This window comes from Notothenia rossii (assembly GCF_949606895.1).
Source record: "Notothenia rossii genome assembly, chromosome: 7".
Taxonomy (NCBI): domain Eukaryota; kingdom Metazoa; phylum Chordata; class Actinopteri; order Perciformes; family Nototheniidae; genus Notothenia; species Notothenia rossii.
In genome coordinates, this window is record NC_136905.1 from 12,090,882 (window position 1) to 12,113,362 (window position 22,481).

Sequence of the window (22,481 nt, forward strand, 5' to 3'; positions counted from 1 at the left end):
AGCCCATAGCAACAACTCCTCAGTGTAGATCTTTGTTTGGATCAGGTTTTATCCAGTCATAATCAATCTGCGCATTTTAGTGTCCAATAGCGTGGGAGGAGATGAGCTTGTTATTCAGCAAAAAGCTACCTACCCAGAGCTGGTGTGCCGCCTCCTACGCATTGGAACAAGATTAGAGATAGAGGTTACATGTTCAAATGTTGGGTTGAGGTTGTTACCGTATGGCAGTGACAGACTTTTGCTCTTTTTGCTGCTTCACCGAGAGGCGACCAGTAATGATGGCAAGAGCAACAGGAACACATTAATGAGGCCGATGATGGTGCGGTAAAACAAAAATAGTGTCTTTCTTTCGGTGTGTTCATCCTCTAGAAATTGTATGAGTAAAGATTATTTCTCAAGTAATGTATTCACTATTGGTATTTTATTCAGGAACACGCCGATAGCTCAGCTTTTATGATTTTTGACACATGTTGTGATCATAAAGCGCAGTAAAGTGTGGGCTGTTTATACTGGCAACTGCTAGATGCAACCGATAGACAATATCTATAAAAAATGTACAGCTGCTCTGAATAAATGGAACAGCTGGTATAGTTTATTCCCTCCTGACTATAGTATTGAATATACAATTAAAAACCAAAGAACAGACCACAGTATGTCCACACGAACACATAAAGTCAATCTGATGTTTAAAATGTCTTTGAAGCCAGATTGCAGATGAACTTTATGACCTTGTGTGAGTTTATTCGATATGTAGAGCCAACTAACTCTCCCGGAACTATCAGTATCATCATCAGCTTTATTTAAAGAGACTCTTGGTCCATTTGTTTTTTTCAAAAAGACATACAACACTCAAATGTAAATTACAAAAAGGCAGTTATACCAATGTTTCCACAGAGGTGACTGGTATCGTACAGCACTGAGACACGGATTTGAAAACAGCACAATGACAGTTAGGAGAAACATTCAATCGACAGATGAATTTGTACATCAAATTTCTGAAGAGAGCATGGAACGTGTTGACTCGTGCATTACGAAACATTTCACCTTGGTTTTCTAAGCAGTATACGCAAACAATCATTATAAGCAACCCGGAGCTTCATCTGGTTCAGTGCCTGAAATGGTTGTGAGCCATTCAAAAACTTAAGTTCTGCATATTTAGCTTCATCATGTCTGAGCATGTTGCACCACACAGCCAGCCTAACCTTTCATAGCAGCACGCTTTTTGACGGCGCTGTATAATCAGTTTGTGTCACTGCCATCAATGCAAATTGAGCAGACAGACATCACAATGTGAGCGAGCAATGATTACAGTCCAGATGATATCGTTAGTAGCTGAATTGCATGGCCTTCAACCTGCAATGCTAACAGTGTATCCAAACATGAGCACCATCTGTTTCACTGGGCAGAATGATGGGAGTGGGGCGGACGTGAAAGAAAATCATCTCTCCCTCCCCTGACAGGCAAAGTGCAGCAGCATAGCATTTCACATTCAGTGGGACAGTCACGACAACAAGCTAGCAGAGGAAAATGTGGGTGCACCAGAGTGAGATTGAAAAAGACAGAAGAAGTCAGTAAGAGAGTGGAGGAGATGGAGAGAGAACAATGTGAAATGCATATAAAATAGTGAGTTAGGAAAAATGCAAAAGAACTGGACGGGTGGAGGAAGGGGAGAGTGAAGAGCAGCCCAAGCAGATAGCTGAGACTCCCATTCGTTCACACTTTCTATAAATTATTTATGTGAGCACTGAACAAATGAGTTCATTGCGCAGGGAGGGGTAGATGAAAAAAATGGACTCTTCCCAAGTGACAGAGTAAGCACATGAACGCACACCAGATCATCCGGAGTTAAATACAGTATACAGTGCAATTAATGATTCTCTATAAAAGCCCATCTTGTTTTGAGTCTACTGTACCAAGCTGGAGGTATTTTCACGTTAAAAGACGCATTCAATCCAATTCTGGTATGTAATAAAGGTTAAAACTATTATTGCCCTACACAAAAAAGTGATATCAGGCCCTACATTCCCATGGTGTTTTTTTATTCTTTATTTATTTGGGGTCACATTATAATACAAGTACAGTTTTTTAAATCATATATTTTTAGAGACCCGAAAGCGACAAATTAAATAGCAAACAAATTAGTCAAAGTAAAAATAAAAACGAAAAAGTACACAGGGGTTGTTTGAAATAGCAAATGTCTACACATGTACATATGCATACATAGCAACATACATATATATATATACATTCAATACAGATACGCACATACATGTGACCATACAGTACACATCTATACATATACATGCAATCGGTGTATAGAAACAGTCAAACAAGGGATATGTAAATTCTCCACTTTTTCCATGTTTCTTCAAATGTGTTTTCCTGAAGCCTCATTGAGAAGGTGATTCTTTCCATAACATAGATTTCATGGATTTTGTCGTACAAGTTGTCAAGAGAAGGGATATCCACTGGTGAAAGCTACTAATAAAAGGGTTTTCAAGGGCCTTCTGGCTGTCTGACAGGGAACTATTTAAATAATGGCGTACCTGTAGAAATAAAAAAAAATCACCGTTATTCAATCCATAACATTTTTTTAGTGTTTGAAAATCAAACATGGTTCCTTTGCTGAAAAATGTGCAATATGAAGTAAGGCCATGTTTGGCCCAATCTTTAAATGTTTTATCCAGCTTGCTCTGGGTGAAATCAAGATCATGTGAGCACCACCTCCAGCAAGTCACTCCTGGTAATGACCCGTAACCATAACTTTAAGGAGAAGTTTATCCAGCGGTTATCTTTTTCCAGTAAGTTTTTAACATGTCTTTTATCCCCTAACCTTGCCTCGATTGGTACTCCTCCTGATACATTATACTCTAAACTTTCAATTGGATACACTACCTGTTTTTGTATTCTGTTGAAAGTGGTACAAGCATTTGTTTTGTGCTTCTTCAAACCAGCAGTCCAAAACCCATATTGACCTTCTGCTAATTTCTGACATTTTATTCTCCAAGCAATAATAACTCAGACCAACCAGTTGAAGTCACATTAATCAATTATGAAGCAATGATTTGTTGCAGTCCTTATATCAAATGTAAGGTTCTGAAGCCATGTTGCTACAACTAGAGCAACTATTAGAGTATTACTGAACTTTAAGCCTCCATATAAATGTTGCTCAGTAACACTCTTTCAGATGGTCCGATGGGATATAGCTGCCAGATGGTATGTGATGCCAGAGAGGGCAAGTCGATATTTTTAAGCCTTGGACGAAACACTCCTGCATTAATGTGAATGGTTGTTTTGTCACAACAAAACAGTTTTGCCAACTGCCTGTAGCAGCCTTTGCCGAACAAGAGTGCTTTGTTTGTTTTGGAATTGGGCTTTTCTGCTCTGTTAGCTTCTTTAGCATTGTAAGTTCACTCATGTGTCTACTTCTCTACATAAAAAGATGGTTTCCTGTTGGACCCGTGTGTTTGGTAAAACTGTTGTTGCAGGCATTGTTTCAGATCCAAGAAAAGGAAAAAATCACATGCATTTCAATCTTGGCCAGCTGTTTGACGAATGCTAAACACAGCCGAGTCTATTTTGCACGATGGAAGCTCTTCTCGCGGACTATAAATTCATTATCACTTATAAATGTTACATATCAGGTCCAGAGCTCCTCATTACATAGCGGATAGAAAGCAGAAAGGTCAAATGTTGCCTTTTTAATAAATATGTTATACATTCTTTTGAGACCTTGTGAATAAATGATACTTGTATATCTTTCTTGGAAATGCACTGGTCTGAAAAAGCATTATTTTAAAATGGATAAGTTTTAGTCAATACTGTAGCATTATAGCGCTATTGGGAATAATTATTTAAACATATGCACACAAACCACTTGCCAGACCTCAAATACAGCTGATCCCATTAGTCCCATTAGTTGATAGCCCACCGCCTACTCACTAGTTGAAATTATACATCGGCGCCAATCGATACACAGGTCACTCAGAGGGCAGGAGATGTGACGTCACGTTCCATGTAACAATCAGATAGAGAAGCTTGTATTTACAACAGTGATTAAAAACACTTGCATTGTGTACAGCTACACCGTAGATTACAGAAAATAATTGGTCCCTCTTGCCAATCATAGCTTTGTAACCTTCCAGTCCTGTTCCAATTAAAATAATACAAAAATGTGCTTTTGAAGTAAAAAAAACAATTTCCATCCTTCTGTAGCACCCCTCAAAAACACCTTTGAGCAAAGCCTTGAAAGACAGATTTATTTTGTTACATCGTGGCTCCATGTCCTTTGCTTCAACCGCAAACATCTCCCAAGCTGATTCAATTACAGCGAGATGGACTGGATGCCACAAACTGAAGGTCAAACAGGAAATCATTTGCACAAATTACAGCTTATCAGGGTTTTAAGATCTCCGTACCCCTACAATGGCTTCAGTTCGACGTAAAGAATAGAAGCCAGATGGTGGTTGAGGAGTGGTTAGGGAAGTACATTACAATAAAACGTCAAACTCTTGACAAGCAACAATACTTACTGACAAAACCAACCAACAGCTGCTTCAAGGAATACTAAGAGTCTCTAAAACAGTGAGCAGCTCAGATTAATGTTAGACAAGAAATACAGCAAAAAAGAACGAATATGAGAACTGTAGTTAACACATGTTGGGATTTTCTGTTTCAGATTAAACAGGAATCTTGTTTAGCTGTTGCCTTTCGTATATTTGCATCGTAGAAAAGTCTCCCTGGAGGATCGCCTGAACCACCTTTTGTATCTTTAAAGGTTGACAGCTTGTTTTCCTCTGCCTTCTCAAAACAGCATTCCAATGTTTTAAATGTCAAGTAAGTAAGGAGGTATATTGTTGACTGTAAGCCTTAATAATAGAGTAAAAACACACAAAACAAGAGCCGGTGTTTATACATTGATAGGTGATCTGGGAGGGAAGTTGGATAGATCAGGTTTCATCATTTTAGACAGCATATAGTCGCCTCGTGTAAAGACTCAGCAGTCCTCAAAGGTCCACACCTAACTGTTCTAAACATTATACACACAAATGCATAAACATTAGGGCTGCACGATATATCGTGTCATGACGATAATCGCGATATTTTAGGACTTGCGATATTAAAGACCCTGTGAAGTGTGCACCTGTGCATGATCTGTTATGCTAATACGTATAGTAATGAGCAAAATTGTCCATTGGAACCCATATCAAAAGATGTTGGAATAGCAAGGAATTTGACTAGTTTTGAATTTGCCGGGGAAATCTGCAGTCGACCTTCGCCTTCGTGGGCGTGGCTTGCGATCTACTGCGTGACGTCACGAGATGGACGCCGCCGCACTGTTTACATTCACCACCGTTTGTTTTTTCTCTTTTTCAAAGTCGAATTTCTCAACGTTTTTGAGCTAGTATTTTCCTGGAAAGTGTGTCGGAGTCGACTGGAAGTGATTGCCAATCGAGAAAACCTGACAATGGAGGCGACAGTGAAGAAAGAGGGATGAAAAACACAGGGGAAACGATGCATTGCCGCTGGCTGTAGTAATGTCAAGTCTGCCGAAGTGGCGATGTTTCTGTTCCCAAAAGATGAAGGTGAGCCTGGCTGGTGTCATTGTTTCGTAGATTCTTTGATTGATCATGATAAATAAAGGCCACTTGTCGATTCGAGAGAGAGAGAGAAAGAGAGACTGAGAGAGTTACAGGGTTGTCGTTAGCATCTGGTGCTAGCTCGGAGCTAACGGAGATTAGCTGTTTCAACAATAAGGAGAGGGAGAGTGCTCTCTTGTGGGACTGAGAGAGATAACGTCAGCTCAGGGAGGTAAACTGTAGCCTAAGTTATCTCAGTGGGTTTGGTCATCTATGTAAACAAATATTTCCATCTATGTAATATTAGTTGTATAAAATAGGTTAAGAAATCCTTCCAATGTTTTTTGATTATTGAAATATATGTTTCATATGAGTGTTGAGAGCTGTATCCATAAATCTCTTAATGTTGCCCTCAAAGTGCACCAGATTGATCACTTTCCTCATCTATCCTGTCCGAAAAGCTGTCCAAATCAATCATTTCTCTCACACTAGTATCACTTTCCAGAGTCTCCGCCATGTTTACAATCGCAACTGGGTACATCTTGTGACGTCACAGCCACTATCGTCTGCAACTTCCGTTAGGCTCAGACGGCAAAATTAATAATTCATTAATTCATTAATTATGAATTATTAAAAAATATTTTAGCCATGAACAGGCACAATGATATGTAAGGAATGAAACTGCCATTTCATTTTGGTGCAAAAACATGCACTTCACTGGGTCTTTAAGTAGGCAAATTAACTCAAACACGTCATGTTACAATTATTTTTGCTGCTTGCTACAAAAGGAAAACTTTGAATTGAAGAAAACTTTTCTTTAATTCCTGTATTTTTTCATATCGCTATATATATATATATATATATATATCGATGGGGGAGGGGGGGGGGGGGAATCGCAATGTCAGTTTTTTCCAATATCGTGCAGCCATGGTCGTATCTACCATTGAGGTCACCGAGGTCCGGACCTCGGTAATATTTTTCGAGCTGTGTACAAAACTTGTGAAATAATTGCACTAAACGGGGTTCTTTGTAGTACTTCCATTTACTGCCGATGGGGGCGCTGCATAACTACGTAGCCTCGATTAAAGCAAACAGAAGAAGACGACATGTATCAACGGTATCAACAAACCACCACAGCCCGGACTTAAACCGGAACAGCGAAGGAGTGATCTGAGTCCAGTGGGCTGCTTGTGTTTCTGTTCATCAGGACATCATATGACCAGCAGATCCTGTGTGAACGCTCTACATTAGTCAGTGGACGTCCGACAACATGCACACTAACTTATATTGCAGTTATAGGCTTGTATACTTTGGTTTAAATTGCGTGAATAAACTAGCTCGAGAGCTAAAGTTAATTACATTCATCAATGTCAGAAGGATTACCTTTTAACAAACGTTGTAATGCTTTTCTTTCATTTCAATTTGAGTAAAACAATGGAGATATAACATTGTATTGTTTTCTTTTTACACTGACTCAGATATAATGAAAAGACTTCGTCAGTCGAAGCTCAGCTTTAGTAAGGAAGAGACAGAACAGGCAGAGAGAAAGAGAGAGAGAGAAAGTGATGGAAGTCAGGAGGAACTGCAGGTACAGTCACAAAAGAATGTAGGCTTAATAACCCCATCTATCTATCTATCTATCTATCTATCTATCTATATATATCTATATAACAATAGTCTTTAATTTACAATCGGCATAATTTTTAAACAACATACATCTATTGCAGTTATGATGTCATAATAACATACAATTGTATAAAACACAATTTGCTTACATCTTTGTTCTCTTTTGAGAATCAAACAACACAGATTTAAATGACAAAAAGAATGCAAACAAACAAGTGAAATGAACTAAATTGCTGAATTGCTTTTAATTCACTGGCAGGAGCGACAAGTGAGGAGGAGCAAAAAGTGAACAACGAGGGAGAGATTGAACAAAGAGAAAGAGTAGAGGACAGAGAGAGTAATGAACAGGAAGAAGACAGAGAGACTAAGGAAGATGGAAGCGAGGCTGCAGGTTATGGAAAGGAGAGAGACAGGGAAAATGAATGTTGACAATGTTTTGTGATCATTTTAGCTCTTCTGCATGTCCAGATCATTAATAGCAACAATCAACTGATTCTTATGCATTACACTTTGAAAAATAATTTATGCTGACATTGTCAGCCCACTGACATGGTTTGAAATCAATATATTATCCAATGTGTGACCCCCCACAGGACTTAAAAAGCACCTAACTAGATCATGAAAGTCCCAAAAATCTCGGGGGGTGTCCCCCGAACCCCACTAGCATGTTTGGACCTCGGTATTTAGGAAATCTTGGGTACGGCCCTGCGTGCAGCCCTAATAAACATACAAACTGCATTGCTCTAAATTTCTCCAGCGTCCTGCTGCTTGATTCTGCTGGGTTACGCTCTTAAGGTAATGGTCACTGCAGAATTAATTGCAACCATCCAGCTCATTTTACTGGGAAAAACAACCGTGAATGCTACTTCTACTGTCACGCTACAGCTTCCCACACACACACATTTTATTCATTCTGTAACACAGGTCTGTTTTTCATTTACCTCCACTCAACTCTTTCCAGAAGCCTTAAGTCATCTTTTTGAGAGCAAAGGCCTGGGTTTGAAGAGTGTCCACAGATGCTTTATGTCTCACCGTGCACTGTATTCTGACAATGGTGGAGTAATAACTTTCAGAAAACATAAAGCTGTTTCTCATTGCAATGGGGGTTTGTGTTTTGTAGCTCCAGTCATTGTTTCTAACAGTTCAATACAGCATTACATTTATCAAAGTGAGCTGAGATCTGGAAATGCAGAGGTTGATAAATAACAACAAATGTTTGCTTTTCTAAACAACTTGACCATCTGAAGTTTCTTTCCATTTGCCTTTCATCAGGTAAAAAGCTGTTGGACTGCTTTCAAATGCCTGAAAATGTACTCCGAGTATCCTTCAGGCTAAGAAAAGTGGCTATGATTATTTGGATGGATCTTTAAAAAGAATATACAACATTCACCCGTCTGTCTGTTTGATATCATATTGTACATTCAGTTCAATTAATTCACAAATCAAACTGGTTTTAAGGCTCTTGCTGTCTCAAACTAATTAAACTCCTTGATACGTCTGTTTCACTTGGCAGTTAAGGAGCTTTTTCAAGTGACGAAAATAAAAATAAACTCAACTGTTGCTAAGCCACAAGCCTGTGTTGAGCTTGAGAGCTTTTGAGGTTGTGGCACGCATCCAATCTCAGTCTGATCGGAAACACACGTTTCACTTTGCCAATAAGACTATAGAAGTTCATGTTTGGTTCATTTGCTGTGACGTCAATCCAGGGGGGGGGGGGGTTCATCTTTTTTTTTACCTCAAAGCTTGGAAAACACTGAGCTTTGTCCTATTTAAAGATCTTGAATGCAATCTGTAGTATTCATTATATTACAGGAAATTGCCGCTTTGTCATTATCATGTAAACTGCCATTTTCAATTAGCATTTAAAATTGGAGCAACTTTAAAGGTACATAATCTCAGGCGGTGTTTACACGAGAACAAAACGGGTTGTATCTGCTACTTTTCTCTCGCGTATAGACCTTTCGTTCAAACCGGTTCAAACCGGTTCAAACGAGGCCGTAACGTCTTCTTCGCTGCTTTTGGTGTATTTATGTACTACAACGTCTCCAGCGCTTACGAGTGGTCTCATGCGGAAGTACAGCTCCACTTACAGGCCCAGCATGCGTACTACAGCGTTTCCAGTGGTCTCGTGTGAACGGACACGTTAAATGAGCCAAATGCGTGTGAACAGAATACTTTTTTTTAATAACGAATTTGGTCCGTTTGCGCTCCCGTGTAAATGGGGTCTGAGTCCCTAATTGCTGCCTTGACGTGGAAGTTGTTGGCCTTAATCATACAGGGATGTCCTCATAACAGATACGATGATGTCATGTCCATTGTGTCCAGGAGGCCACAGCAGATATGATTATAGAAGAGCTGGTGACCGGGCTCAGATCTTCTGGGGGGGGGGGGGTTTGGTGAGCAGCAGGTTTCCACTCTGATGGTGAGTCAAATTAACTCAGAGATGGATTGAGCTTTTGCGACGGCACATAAAAACTCTAATTAGATCATTTGCATGACTCAGAAGCAGCCCTGGTTTGAAAAAAAAGGCCCGAGCTGGATCCACTCCTGTAATTTGTACAGATCGGTTGATTGATTTTATGACATTTTATGCCACTATTGATAATTGAACTTTTGCCTGTTCATTATAAAGGCTGCATATCAAATGTCAAGTATTAGACGGTTATGAGTAATGGAGTTGAAACATTACTGGATTACTTGATTAGCTGATTGCCGGAATAATAATCTCTAACCATTTTTGATACAATATTAATATGTAAAGTCATTTTCACATAGTCCAATAGTATAATGTACTGCCTTTGTTTCTTTACATGATTGTAAGTTGAATATATTCAAGTTTTCAGATGCTGGTCAGGACTGTCTTTCAGAAGAAAATGTTTCAATATTTTCTGCTATAAAATCCATTCATCAAAGACAGACTAAATAAATAATGCAAATTAGCTGCAGTATCAAATTAACTAACAGAACAGTAGCCTTAAACCCTCTGACTGGGGTCACAAATATAACTAAAAACAATGTGTTTGTGTAATAAAGCCTATTCAAACCTTTTTTTTTTTTAAATATGTTAAAATATTTTAAGATTCAAATTAGGCTGCAAAGATACAACTACCCTATTATATTTTCCTGCCATCCCAATCTGACATCTGTATTCCTTTAATCTAAGCATGCTTCATTTACTCATAGCCTTCTTGTTATTGTAGTAAGAGTGAAACCTAATTTGAATAACAGTTCATTTTTTTGCATTTCCTATCACCAGTTCATGGTGCATGTGCACATGCATTCACAAGATAATAAATCGGTTCCCTGAAACAACACATCCGCAGTCACTTCTGAAACTGGACAGCGAGTCCCACCCATTTCCTGTTGTTCCTTAAAAGCAAAGTAGAACAAATTCTATTAAGAAACATTAAGAAACGTTTCAAAGAAAGGATATTAAAGGTTTCGAAAAATGACATCTTGTAAAACAGACCCTCCTTTCAAAACGTACAATCATTCAAGATGAAATGAGTTTTTAGATGAGAAGGGTTTAACAGTCTTAAGTAAATGGTTCCTGTCAATAACATTTTAAAGAAGCTCTTAAAATGTTCACACTGTGACAGCTGCTTTCCTCCATTTTGGGATATTTGAGTGTTATTTCTCAAAGAACCGGCAGTTCATTTTCTCTGGTTGAGATAAATATCCACGATTTTGAAGGGTTTATTATTATGAAAAAAGACGTAGTGTGTACCCATCGCTTCCATATCCAGCTGTCTCTGTCCGGTGTAATATTAGCGCTCATGAATACGCTCAAGAGCCTGTCACCTACACTTCCCATCCAATTAATGAGCAAATGTGTTGCTCTCCCACACACAAACATTAGTAGGCTATCGAATCAGTGGATTATTTGTAATAACTCTGTCGACTCTTCCCACTGACTGTTGATGGTTGAAAATTGCAATTATCTAGCTGGCCCATCATCCACCCATGAAGGAAACAAGAGAGATCTATATGGCTCCCTAATGAGCACTGAGCACCGTTGCTGCCATTTGATTAGAGACTTAATTGTGATAATAATGAACAAACACACCCAGCATCGGCAAAAACGGTCTTGCAAGCATTCAGCTAATTAATGGCTATTTGCCCACTGATGTTGATGAAGGGGGAAATCACTAGGGAGACACGTCCCCCTGTCAGCCCAGAGAGAGGTAGACAGCACCGTGTTGACCATGAAAACGGTCTGGTAAGCTTTTGCTCTGAAGCCATTGTCCTCACTCCGGGGGGGAAACCCGATCCCAGCCAACAAAGAGCTCTACATAAAAGATGATGCTTTCTTTCGGGGATCCGCCTAAATTGTAGGTCAAAAGCTTGACAACATTATTCAGCCGTCTGAAAAAGTAGGTTTGAAATGATGTCACAACGGGATAACAACAATGCAGACAAGCGGATCTGAAAAGACAGGAGCCGTGCCGCTCACACTGGTGATAGTGCAAAGGAGGGGAGAGCTGGCAGAACACTGGCAGTAAACTTGCCTGGGGCTGCAAGTCTTCAAGAAGCAGGGGGGAAGACATGGGGAGAGAAGACAAAGAGGAAGTAGGTGTAACCGAGAGAGTGCGTTCTTTTTTTTTTCAAACTAGGAAACTAAAGAGGTAGGGGGTGAAAGTACATGTATGGGGACAAGCCAGGTCCTCCGGCCTCTCTAATGTCTTGCCATTACACCGAGAACACAGCCACGCAATTTTTCTGACCAATTAGGCAGGCATAAAGGCGGGGGGGCTGAGACTCAGCTGGGGGGCTCAACATAATCTGCTGGTTACATCTAGGCCACTCTTTCTTTCTATTTTTTCCCCTGTCTCTCTCTCTCCACTTCTTTCCTATTTGTTGAATCTGCCTGAGCAGCGAAGCCAAAGAGAAGGGGGGGAAGGGGGGGTAGAAGGGTTGTAGCAGGGGGCAATATCGTTTTTGACAGAAGCAAACAAGGCCATCCCTGGACCTTTCATCTTCTCCACTTTCCAGATCCGTAGCAAACACACTTAAACACCTACACATACACACTCAAATCATACATGGCTGAATATTGCAACAACAAAAAACACCACAGGGCTGAAAGCATTTGGGCCGTGTGTTGTATGATACTGGCTGTCCACATACATTCACAGAGACACAGCCAATCACAAAAGCTGATTCTCACCAGCTTTCTTTCGTGCAGAGGCAGTGAAATAGTGCAGACTATGGTGTGAAAACATGGTCATTACCCCGTGTTTATTTATGCCTGATAGTGATGTATACACCAGAAGAAAAAGTTAAAGTAAATGCAGAAACTGTGTAGTATTTCAGGAGATTATGATTGATCAAAAGGTCATTGGCACAGCGGGGAACACCGGGGAACTTGATTTTTTGTATCCCTCAGTAATCATCACAGGCCTTCAGAAGCCAGGATTAAGAGGACTTCATACAATGACCCCATTATGTCAGCAGTATGATTTAACTCGAGCTAAATGTGCTTCCAAGGAACTTATTGCAACATCACAGCAATGGACGAGGGGACTGACAGTGTAAGAAAGATCTCTGGGAGTCTGGATGATGAAATCTGAGAAAAGCGGAAGTCTAAATTCCAGAGAAAACACACGGCCAGTGCCAGGAGTGTGCGGCTAGCGCTCGCTCACAGCTCCTCTGCTCGGGAAGGTGGTCAAGTTGTGGACACATCATGGTCCGGGAAGTGACCCTCCTGACGCAATGGCCACTAGCTACAGTAAACCCAGAATGCAAACAAATAGACTGGGTCCTGATTAACGATCCTGTAAATATGAAAGTGCAGGAGCACACAGCAAGAGGGAGCTTCTTCAGGGAAAAAACTTTTTTTACTATTTATAAGGAAAACATCTGTTGTTGACGTCACATCATCATAGAAATTGTATACAAGCTGTATGCAACTTTTGAATTGCTCAGGAACATTTACTATGCTTAAATGACACACACACACACACACACACACCTCTGTTGTTACATTTCGGACGATTAATAGGACCTTATATCTGCGACAGATCTAAAGGCATTGTATTCTCGATGCGATATAATCCTTCAGTTCCCCCCCCCCTTGACCCACCCACATATATTTCACAATTACACACAAACCAAATTAAACAAACATGCCTGTACAAAGTGGCCTATTTGCAGCTTGTGGTATGGTTATGTGTGCAATAAGTCTGAAATGAAATGCACTCGCATAAGAGTCATCTGTAAACAGACACACCTCTTGAAAGCATGCCTCAACTGAGACTCCCCCTCAAGCTAGTGCCCCTACCACAAAGGGAATGCAGGGAGAAAACTGCTGTGGGTGCAAAAAGGATGAAAAACCAACATCTCCCCCCTTTTTCTCTCACATCCTTCCTTTTCCTCTCTCCATTTCACCCGATCACTTACTTCCTGCAGCGATTGCCTGGGGGGGAAGGCCTGGTATTATGTAGCTTAATCAGCTTTTATCACCCACTGGAAAATAAGCTTCTCTGCTGGGCTCAGAGGCTTTTACCTGAAATGTCACTGTCTCACTGTTTTTCTAGGAAACACAACACTTCCTTGATGCATTGGGTTTGACCTTAAGAGTCATCTACAATGTTTCAATTGTAATGTAATGCCTAAAGGGGACTGAAAATGGCACACTATGAAGCACCCAATCAATATTGTAGGTACAAGTGAGCAAGATTTGTGGAGAGGCAGCAATTCTCAAACTTCTGCTTCACACAAAAACAAGCGTCTTTGGTATATTTCTTTCAAAACTCAAAGAAAATTATAATAATTGAAGTTCACTAGACATGCAAAGTATTCTTTATCTGCTGCAAAACACACCTAAATAGGCAATGTTACTCATGTCTCATGTCATCATCAGTGTTTAGTCTGATCACCAAACAAAGCATTAACGGTTCAAATTAAAGTGTGTGGGTTTTATAAGGCCATGGTCTTTTATATAATCTTGGAATTACTGTGGGTTAGAAGCAGGTCTGTACAGGTTTAGACCCTAGCCACACGGAGACGGTAACGAAATTCGATATCAAAAAAGTATTCCGTCCACACGCAATCGGCACCAGAAACATGTCCGTCCACAAGAGGACCGATCGACCCGCTGGAGACACTGCAGTAGATATGCCGGGCCTGTAAGTGGCGCTCTACTTCCGCCACAAAATATACCAAAAGCAGCGAAGAAGACTTCACGAGCATGCATGGTTGCCATGGTTGCTCTTCTGTTTATTCTCCCCGGTGGATTTAGCAGCAGAGGTGGGGACAGGCAGGGGCCAGGGCTCTGGCTCTTTTTCTCCCTCCCGAGGCAAGCGTGTGCTCCTACTGTAAATCTCTCCGGTAGCCCACCAGCAGATGAAAAACACCCACCTCTCCGCCTCTTCCAAGGGACAAGGGAACCGTGCGGCAGAGTTTCCATTAGAATTTTTTTCAACATGTCCGTTAAAGTTTAAATCTCCCGAAAAAAATTATAAAAGTGCCGGTCAAAGGTCTTCTTTGTTATTTAACACCTTGGGACCCGTTATCGTTTTAAGTTTTAGTCACACGTTTTAGTCTTGGTGGTTTTCCAAGCGGATCTAAAGACTACGAAGCCAGCACAGCAGTTATCATTTGTTACATCAGTAAAGGAAACGAGAAACTGCTATGTGGTTTTAACAGCTGATCGAAAACACACTTAGTTTGTGTAAGAACAGGTTACTCAGTCAACTTGTATCTACCCCTCATTCGAGTCAAATATTGAATGTTCTGTTTCAAATTACACCATGTTGTATTTAAACAAGCACCTATTTTTGATGCAATGAGTCGTAGCTCGTTTCATTTTGTTCTGCACTGACATTATGATAAATCATGTTTGTTGGTGGCTTCACTGCAATGTTCTGTATAGTATGATGAATTTAGATATCACCAGGGTTTTGTCCGTTTTGTTTTGAAGGGTTCACAACTTTAGGTTATAATGTGAAAGAGAAAAGTAGGAAATAAACTTCTGAAGGAGAGTGATTTAGAACTGCTTTTACAGTGAAAGTACAACACCAGGTGGTACACTCATCACTGCCTTTTACTTTTCATGGTTAGCTGCTAATGATGTTAACAACATATGAAATCTCTCTTCTATTGCATTCACAGTTTAGCCCTGGGTTAAACCCTCGAAATGCCAACAATGTACATGTAAAACACATCTCAGAAAACAGATCAAAAGAGTCCATTTCTTCTTCCGTGGCAGTAAAGGCCTGCATCAATGCCTGCCAGCGAAGACAGATTGATAATATCTTCCTCAGCTGCCATTGACTTGCACAATATGAATATCCAGCGGGCCTCGCTGCTCACTCCCCCTCACAAACAGACCCAAAACCAGCGCTGGGCTCGCACTCCAAACAACAGCCGCTGACATTTGCAAAGCATCCGCAGAGGAGAGGGAAAGCACAAATGTTCCAGCTCAGTGGGAGAGCAGGGAGAGTGTGAGCCATTCCTTAAGATGTTGTTCATCTCCCCTGTCTTTATTCTCACTCAGCAGGCGGCCATTTTCCTGGCTCAGACTGAAGGTTCTTCAGCACACCTGGTTCATAGCTGGAGACAGCGGGGGGGGGGGGGGGGGGTTGCGGGGCAGAGGGAGGTCACGGTGTGCAGAGCCGGCCAAGAGTGGCGGATTAACGGCAGCGCTTCATTCAGACAGACACCCGGCTCACTGCTCATTACTGCTGTAAGGGGATTTCAGCCGCGGCTATAAGCTCACCTATTTCTGCTGCTTTGTCTTTGCTTTGTGACAATGTTTAGTAGTATGGGCAGTTACAATATGCACACGCTAAGTACTATTTGATATGTTCCAGTGTATCTTCCTTGCACAATGTAAAAGGAATACTTTATATGGCATCTTAACAACTTCATTTATGGTAAAGTGGAGTTGAGAAGATTTGTCTAACTAGAGGAACATTTTACTAAAAAAGGCTTCCAGCAACACACCATCTGCTCTATGTTTTGTGTCCTTTTGCTGAACGTGAGAAACTGGCCTAAATAAAGTCAGGATGTTTTACATTTAAAATCTGTTTTTATGCAAATATTTGTTTTAAATCAATTTGAGATCATGATGTTTAGTTTCCTGTTTTTGGAAGCCAACCAATCAAACTGAAAATAAATGCAAATAACCTTGGAGTGTTTCACTATTTTATGTTTAAACATGCAACCCTTAAAGTAAACAAAAAAGCAAACCAACTGCCTTCTGGTTACAGATAAAAAAAAAAGTAGTTAGCACATGAGGTGTGTCAGTTTAGTGAACAAACAAACCAATGATGATTTAACCAAACTATTCCATCATAGTTGTGCCTTTCTTCTTACAAATGTTGTAGATTATACGGTTGCGTGTGTAAAGCGTCTCTTTAGGCATGTTTTTCGTAAAAAAAGCACCGGGGGTTTCCATCCCTCCAGGATACTGCTTATTATTCTGCTTAAAACACAAACACACATCCAGCCCACCATTAAATACAATAACTTTAAACACAGAACAGATGTAGCGCGTTTGATTGCTGTTATTCTACACAAAGATGCAGGTGGGCATCAGTACTGGATGGATAAACACAGTGACAAGCCTTCCAACTGAAACTGTCAAATTCATCCCCAAGCACCTGATCATTCTAGATAAGCCATCAAATGCACACACAAGCGCACACAGTTAGCAGACACGCACACACGTTGGACCAAAAAGCCCTGAAGACTTGTATTGCTCCACTGGAGGAGACTCTGCGGTGAGTCTGTCCTCTCACTGCAGCACTCTGAGCTGTAAGCTTTATGTCCTGCCTGCGCTGGGTTTTCTCACCATGTACTAAAATGCATAATATGTTAGGGGTCACGTTATACAATGCACTCCAATCTCATTAAGCAAAGACCCTTATTTGAGTGCAACCTCTGCTAAACATTCAGAGTACAAGGTAACGAGGAAAGCTTAGACTAAAAAGAGATAGTCTTTAATGCATACTTTCTCTTCCTATGTGGAACAGAGGAGAGGAGATAGGACCCATTCTCTGGTGTCCTCTGCTCCGTGTTTGTGTAAAAGTGCTACTTCTGCATCTAGTGCTTTATTACTGCACTGTGAGTTCTAACCTTAGCGAGTGTAAAAGAATATCAACAGCAGAAAAGGACACTCTCCCTGTTGCTCGTGGCGCATGTTTTTGTGGCTTCGCTCCTGCTATCCGGCCCCTCATGTCGGAGCCAAAGAGGCAGCCACGCGGCCATGCAGTGAGCCATGACATCACAGAATTGCAAATAGAGAGGCCCTTTGGAAATGACTCTTATCTTCATCCTGCTGAGGACTTTTGGAGGAGAATGAACTATCTACCAGCGGGGAGGTAAACAGCACCTTGGTAACTTTGGCAGTATTTGCTGGTATCCCGGGGGGGGGCCTAGCGAGTGGTGGGCTGCCTTCAAATATTTGCCTTGTGTGATCAGACTGTCATTGTCCCTTGTTTCACCCTCACTTGGCAGTGGATGCACACACAGAGGAAGAAGGTAGGGAGTCTGCTTTCTAGTGGTTGGCAGTTTGGGAGAAATGATGTTCATTCACAGTTTGGGGATTGAGGCTCTTAGTTTGCTGGAGCAGACCCTTTCTGTTGGCTTTAGGGGGGGGGTACCCTTTCGCCACATTCCCTTACAGTGAAAAAAACCACACTGCGATGACAGAGCTGCTCTGTCTGTACACCTCAACACGAGCCAAGGGTGACACCTAGAAGTTCAATTCTGTATTCATGCTTCACAGAAAAACACATCAAAACATGTTAGTACTGTCAGTTGTAGAACTCTTTGTTATTACATCTGTAAACATGTACAAAATGAAGGGTCTCAATATGTCAGCCTGTGCTGGCGGCATGAATGTGAACCTGCAGAAAAGAGAGGAGCCGCCTGGAAACATGCCAGCAGGCTTGAGACAACGGAAGCTGAAGCAACAATAGAACACCACAAAAACGCACATTTGCCTATGGACATGTAATGTAGGTAAGCGGGGCCTGTCTGCTTTTCACCGGCTTAGGAAAAGCTCTTCAAAGAAATGCTATCATCACTCAGCAACAGTAATTGAGAGAGGAGGGCGTGGTGGAAAAAAAAAAAACTTTTCCTCGGATAAATATGACCCCGAGGAGGGAACTTTGCCGAGCTCAGCGGAACAGACCACGCGAGCAAAGGCAAACTGACATTCAGTTAAAAGAGCATCAAAGGAGAATGAGTCAGTGAGAGCTCAGTGCAGGAGGGCAAGCAACCTTTAGCCTCCTGACGCCTCAGTTTATCATGTAGCAACTCACCTCCAGATATGAAAGGCATGTGTGTAGGGTGAGAGGGTGACAGTAGGCTGGAAGTGAGAGTGACAACACGACTTATCCGTGTATTCACATGCCAAAGCTGAAACCCATCTGGCCAATGGCTGCCCCCTCTGCACCGCCTCCCCCCTCCCCAACCTCACTGCCTTGAGTGGGTACAGATGTGTGATGAGCAGACGCTCTCGAGCCCTTTTTGGACCCACAAGGCTCAACAGAGCCTGGCACACAGCTTGAAGAGGTCATGGCCAAAGTGTCACTGCACAATGTCACATCATTGCAAGGCGATTGTGTGAGGGTGTTAGAGGGGCTACGGCTAAAAGCAGGACATTTTATCATTCGGAATGACGCAATGCACAGCTCACAAAAACAGCAATGTGATATTTCACATCGCTTATGGAAAAATTGGGGTGACATTTTATAAGATTATCTTAAAATGACTGATATTATAGGAAGAAAAGATGGAAAATGATGCACTCTTTCTCTGGAAAGTGCAGATTACTCAGTGCTACATCACACTGTCTCTTCTGAACAGACTCTTCTTACTATTCCGAAATTAGACTTCATGTTATCTAAACTACAAACAGTGTAAACAATCAACTCATCTCGATTCCTGACACATTTCTCCATCAACAGAAACCCAACAGAAATTCATCTATGAAAAGCCAAAGACATCGGGTAAATAGACAACTCTGAAATGATTGAGAGGGATTTATTTGTGTCTGTTTGACAGAAGCTTGGCAGACAACTGTCCCACTGCCTCTATAGAGACATTGTCTGTATTGTCAGACAAATCAAATTCAACAACGGAAATATAATTACTTCTTTCAACTCAGCATGGCTGTTTTTTATATCTGAATGAGGCAGATTGTTGTTTATCTGTTATGTTTTGACAGCTTGAACATGCTTCCATTCAAAAGGACCATGCAATGGAAACTGATCATCTCTATGAAGCAACACACAATGACTACTTTGTCCACGAGTTCGATTGATGGCTGTAATCTGACCATATTTTTGATCAATGCAAAAGATTAAACTCTATTAATTTTGCATGGATAATGTGCCCTTGATTCACCCTCACTCGTGATCATGATACAAGTATTATTGTAGTTCCACATAACCCTTGGGGCTATATATGTCAACTATCCCACCTGAATCGAATACATGTCCCCCCTGCAGGGTCACTGTCACAGCCTTACCTCTTTCACTTTCTCCCGTCGCTCGTTGGTGGTGGGGTCGCTGGTTTGGCCGCCGTCTCTGCCCAGCGGGGGTTTGAGCAGACATCCTTTAAACTTGCTGTAACTGAAAGTATCCAGGTTGTCAGAGGAGGACGCTTTCACCGAGGCAGACTCCGTTATCAACCGTGGCAGTGTGAGGTCCTCCTGGGCTTTCCCCCCGGCCAGCCGCTCCTCGGTGGCCTCGTGAGAGACGCTCGGTTTGCGGATCAGGCTCTTCAGCTTGGTGCTGCTCTCTCCCTTGGCGGGGGTCATGCCCTGCTCCTTGGGTCTCTTCAGGTGCTCCCTGGCATCGTTCTCGGACCCGGAGCCAACAGTGACCGGCTGAGTCTCTGTCTTGGACAGAAAAATGCGTTTTAGTCGCACAGAGTCGGGCAAAAAGAAAAGGGCCCCAAAACAAAGTGTTACTAAACCCGAGAGAAAGAGCAGAAACACGAATTTCTGGGACAGGCGCAGACCCATGCCCGATGCCGACACGCCGGGCAACTTTCGGAAAACCATTGAAACTTTTGTTGAGACGTTGCTTTACGGGATTGTATCCGACACCTCAGTGTGTTGACAGTCTCCACTCTACTGAGGAGCTTCACTGCTGCGTTGGGGCATGTGTAAAAACTAAATATGCCGGATTTTAAACACACCCCCGTGACAGTTGCAGAGGAGCACAAACAGCCAGCGCTGTCTTTATCGCGCTATCGATTGGATCTGCATAAGCGAAGGTCAGGCCTGCCTACATCAACAATCTACCAGTCATTGGCAACACAACTCGAGGTTTTATCTACATAACGGGATCACTGACATCAATAGATTGCAGGATTTGGGTTTAGAAATGTGGAACGGAACAGGGCTCCGGGGCTGACAGATAAATGGCACCGGCGTTGTCCTGAAAGCTATATTCAAGAATAACAGGATTACCAGAGCACACGCCAGGCTAGCGAATACATGCACTCTTATAAAATATAATCGCAGTCTGCCAAGCCTGTGAACAAAGTTGTGTCTCGATGCATTATTCCACGCCGTGCAAAATCGTCAATAACACATTGCCCTACGGTGCAAAACCTCAAGCGTGCAGCAGAGCATCTTTTCCTGGTCTCCGTTCAAACCGACTCACGTCTCTGCATTATAAGCTCCCGAAATCACATGTAAGATCGCGAGTCGTGTTTTTAGTTTGCATCTATCCTGTACAGCTGCAGGACGGAAACGCGTGTATATTCATGTCGCCTATCTGTCAATCTCCTCCAGTGTATCGCCTCCGATTCCCCCTCACACTGGTGTCAACACGCCGGGCGAAACAAATCGGCGGATGACATGAAAGAAGGCGGGTTTTTTTGTCCCATGCGAAGTTATCCTAGCCCCTGATCCAAAATCCAGAGAATAAACAAATCCACAATCCAGTCCGCCGGGTGTCCAACAAAGACCGACACACCGCCGTCCGTCCGTCCGCCTGCCGTGCCTCCTCCTCCGCCTGTAGTGCGCACTTGTGTCGCTGTGCCGTGGACGTCCGCCTGCGTAAAAAAGCGAGGGGAGAGGGGCTGGAAATGTAACATATAGTGCAGGCAGGGGGCGAGGAGGAGGGGGGGGAGAGAAGAAAAACGGTCCGCTGCTCGACAATCCAGTAGGCTGGTCGGATTTCTTGATGGATATTCACAGCGGCTTATCACAACACACTACAGTTAAGCCATGTGGACAAAAGCAGAGAGGTCTGAATGGCTCTGTACATTAGAAAACCATCCGCACCCCTCCTCACGAGGAAAATGAGCTCGTTTAATCCTGGAAAAGCACCGATAGATATCTGCCATGGATGTCTCAACAGTCCTCAGGAATTAAATAAGCAATACAATGAGCTAAAAATAACAATGTAGTGCTTTCTAACAAGCCCACCATTCAATATTGCATGGGTTATTTTAAAGCCCATATTTGTCTATGGATGTGACCATGTGGTAAGACACACACCTGATGAGGTGTGCATCAATTAAATATATTTTTATTTTACAATTGAACTTTTAATCAAAAAGTGTTGTTGGCTATGCTATTCATGTTCTCTTTTGCTAGCCTGCTGTATATCACCACAGTGTGCCTTTCACTTAATAATCGCGTTTTCGCGATTGACGTTAACGTAAACTCAAACATAAATAAACATAAAACGTGTCCAGCAGGTCGTCTGATTACAATTACCCTGGTTTGGCAGACGTCTAACGATTCATCAAAGACTTTTCTACCAAGCTGAAACTTAAGAATAGTATGTCCGCTATGCATTAAAGAAGATTTGTAACATCTTTGCCGCGTTTTTGCAGCTGCTGATTAGCCAAAATCATGTGCTAGCGAACCTGCAGCGAACACGCCAAAACTAATGTGGCGACCGGAAGTGACGCATCCACCTGTTGTCTTGTTTGAGCAACACCAAAGTTTTAATTAAAATATTTTACATTTTGTTTAGGTTATTATTGAGGTAAAAGCTAATTTGTTACCCATATAATTAATAACAATATTTGATTTTAGTTATATTACATATATTATTCTGCATCATACACAAGCTTGGAAAATGGCAACCATGTTTGTTTGGCTGAGTCATGACACTGGCAAGGGGTAAAGAAATCATTGTTAATGTAAAACAGGTGGGCCATTTTTTATAACAGAGTTGTATTCTCTAAAGTGTTAACTGTTGAAAAAGATGATTGATGAGTGTTAAAACTGGGCTAGATGCTCATGATGGATCACAAAGTGCCTCTTGGTCCCATTTGTTAACACAAGTTCCCATTATT

The 22,481-nt window shown here is 41.8% G+C and overlaps 1 protein-coding gene across 3 annotated transcripts in view; it reads right to left on the reverse strand.

The window, feature by feature from the left end:
* The window catches only part of LOC307045851 (mannosyl-oligosaccharide 1,2-alpha-mannosidase IA), a 196,914-nt gene extending 174,876 nt beyond the window's left edge, over nucleotides 1–22,038 (reverse strand). Inside the window, exons 1-2 of one of the 3 annotated variants that reach the window (XM_079691834.1) lie at nucleotides 21,895–22,038; nucleotides 19,687–20,054 (exon numbers count right to left, since the gene is read on the reverse strand). In XM_079691834.1, the coding sequence (XP_079547960.1) occupies nucleotides 19,687–19,977 (291 nt within the window). In that variant the 5' untranslated portion in view covers nucleotides 19,978–20,054; nucleotides 21,895–22,038. Of the gene's footprint in view, nucleotides 1–19,686; nucleotides 21,340–21,894 lie in introns of those variants that run through there. The other 2 variants (XM_079691832.1, XM_079691833.1) reach the window with 2 other exon arrangements.
* Nucleotides 22,039–22,481: the final 443 nt, after the last annotated feature.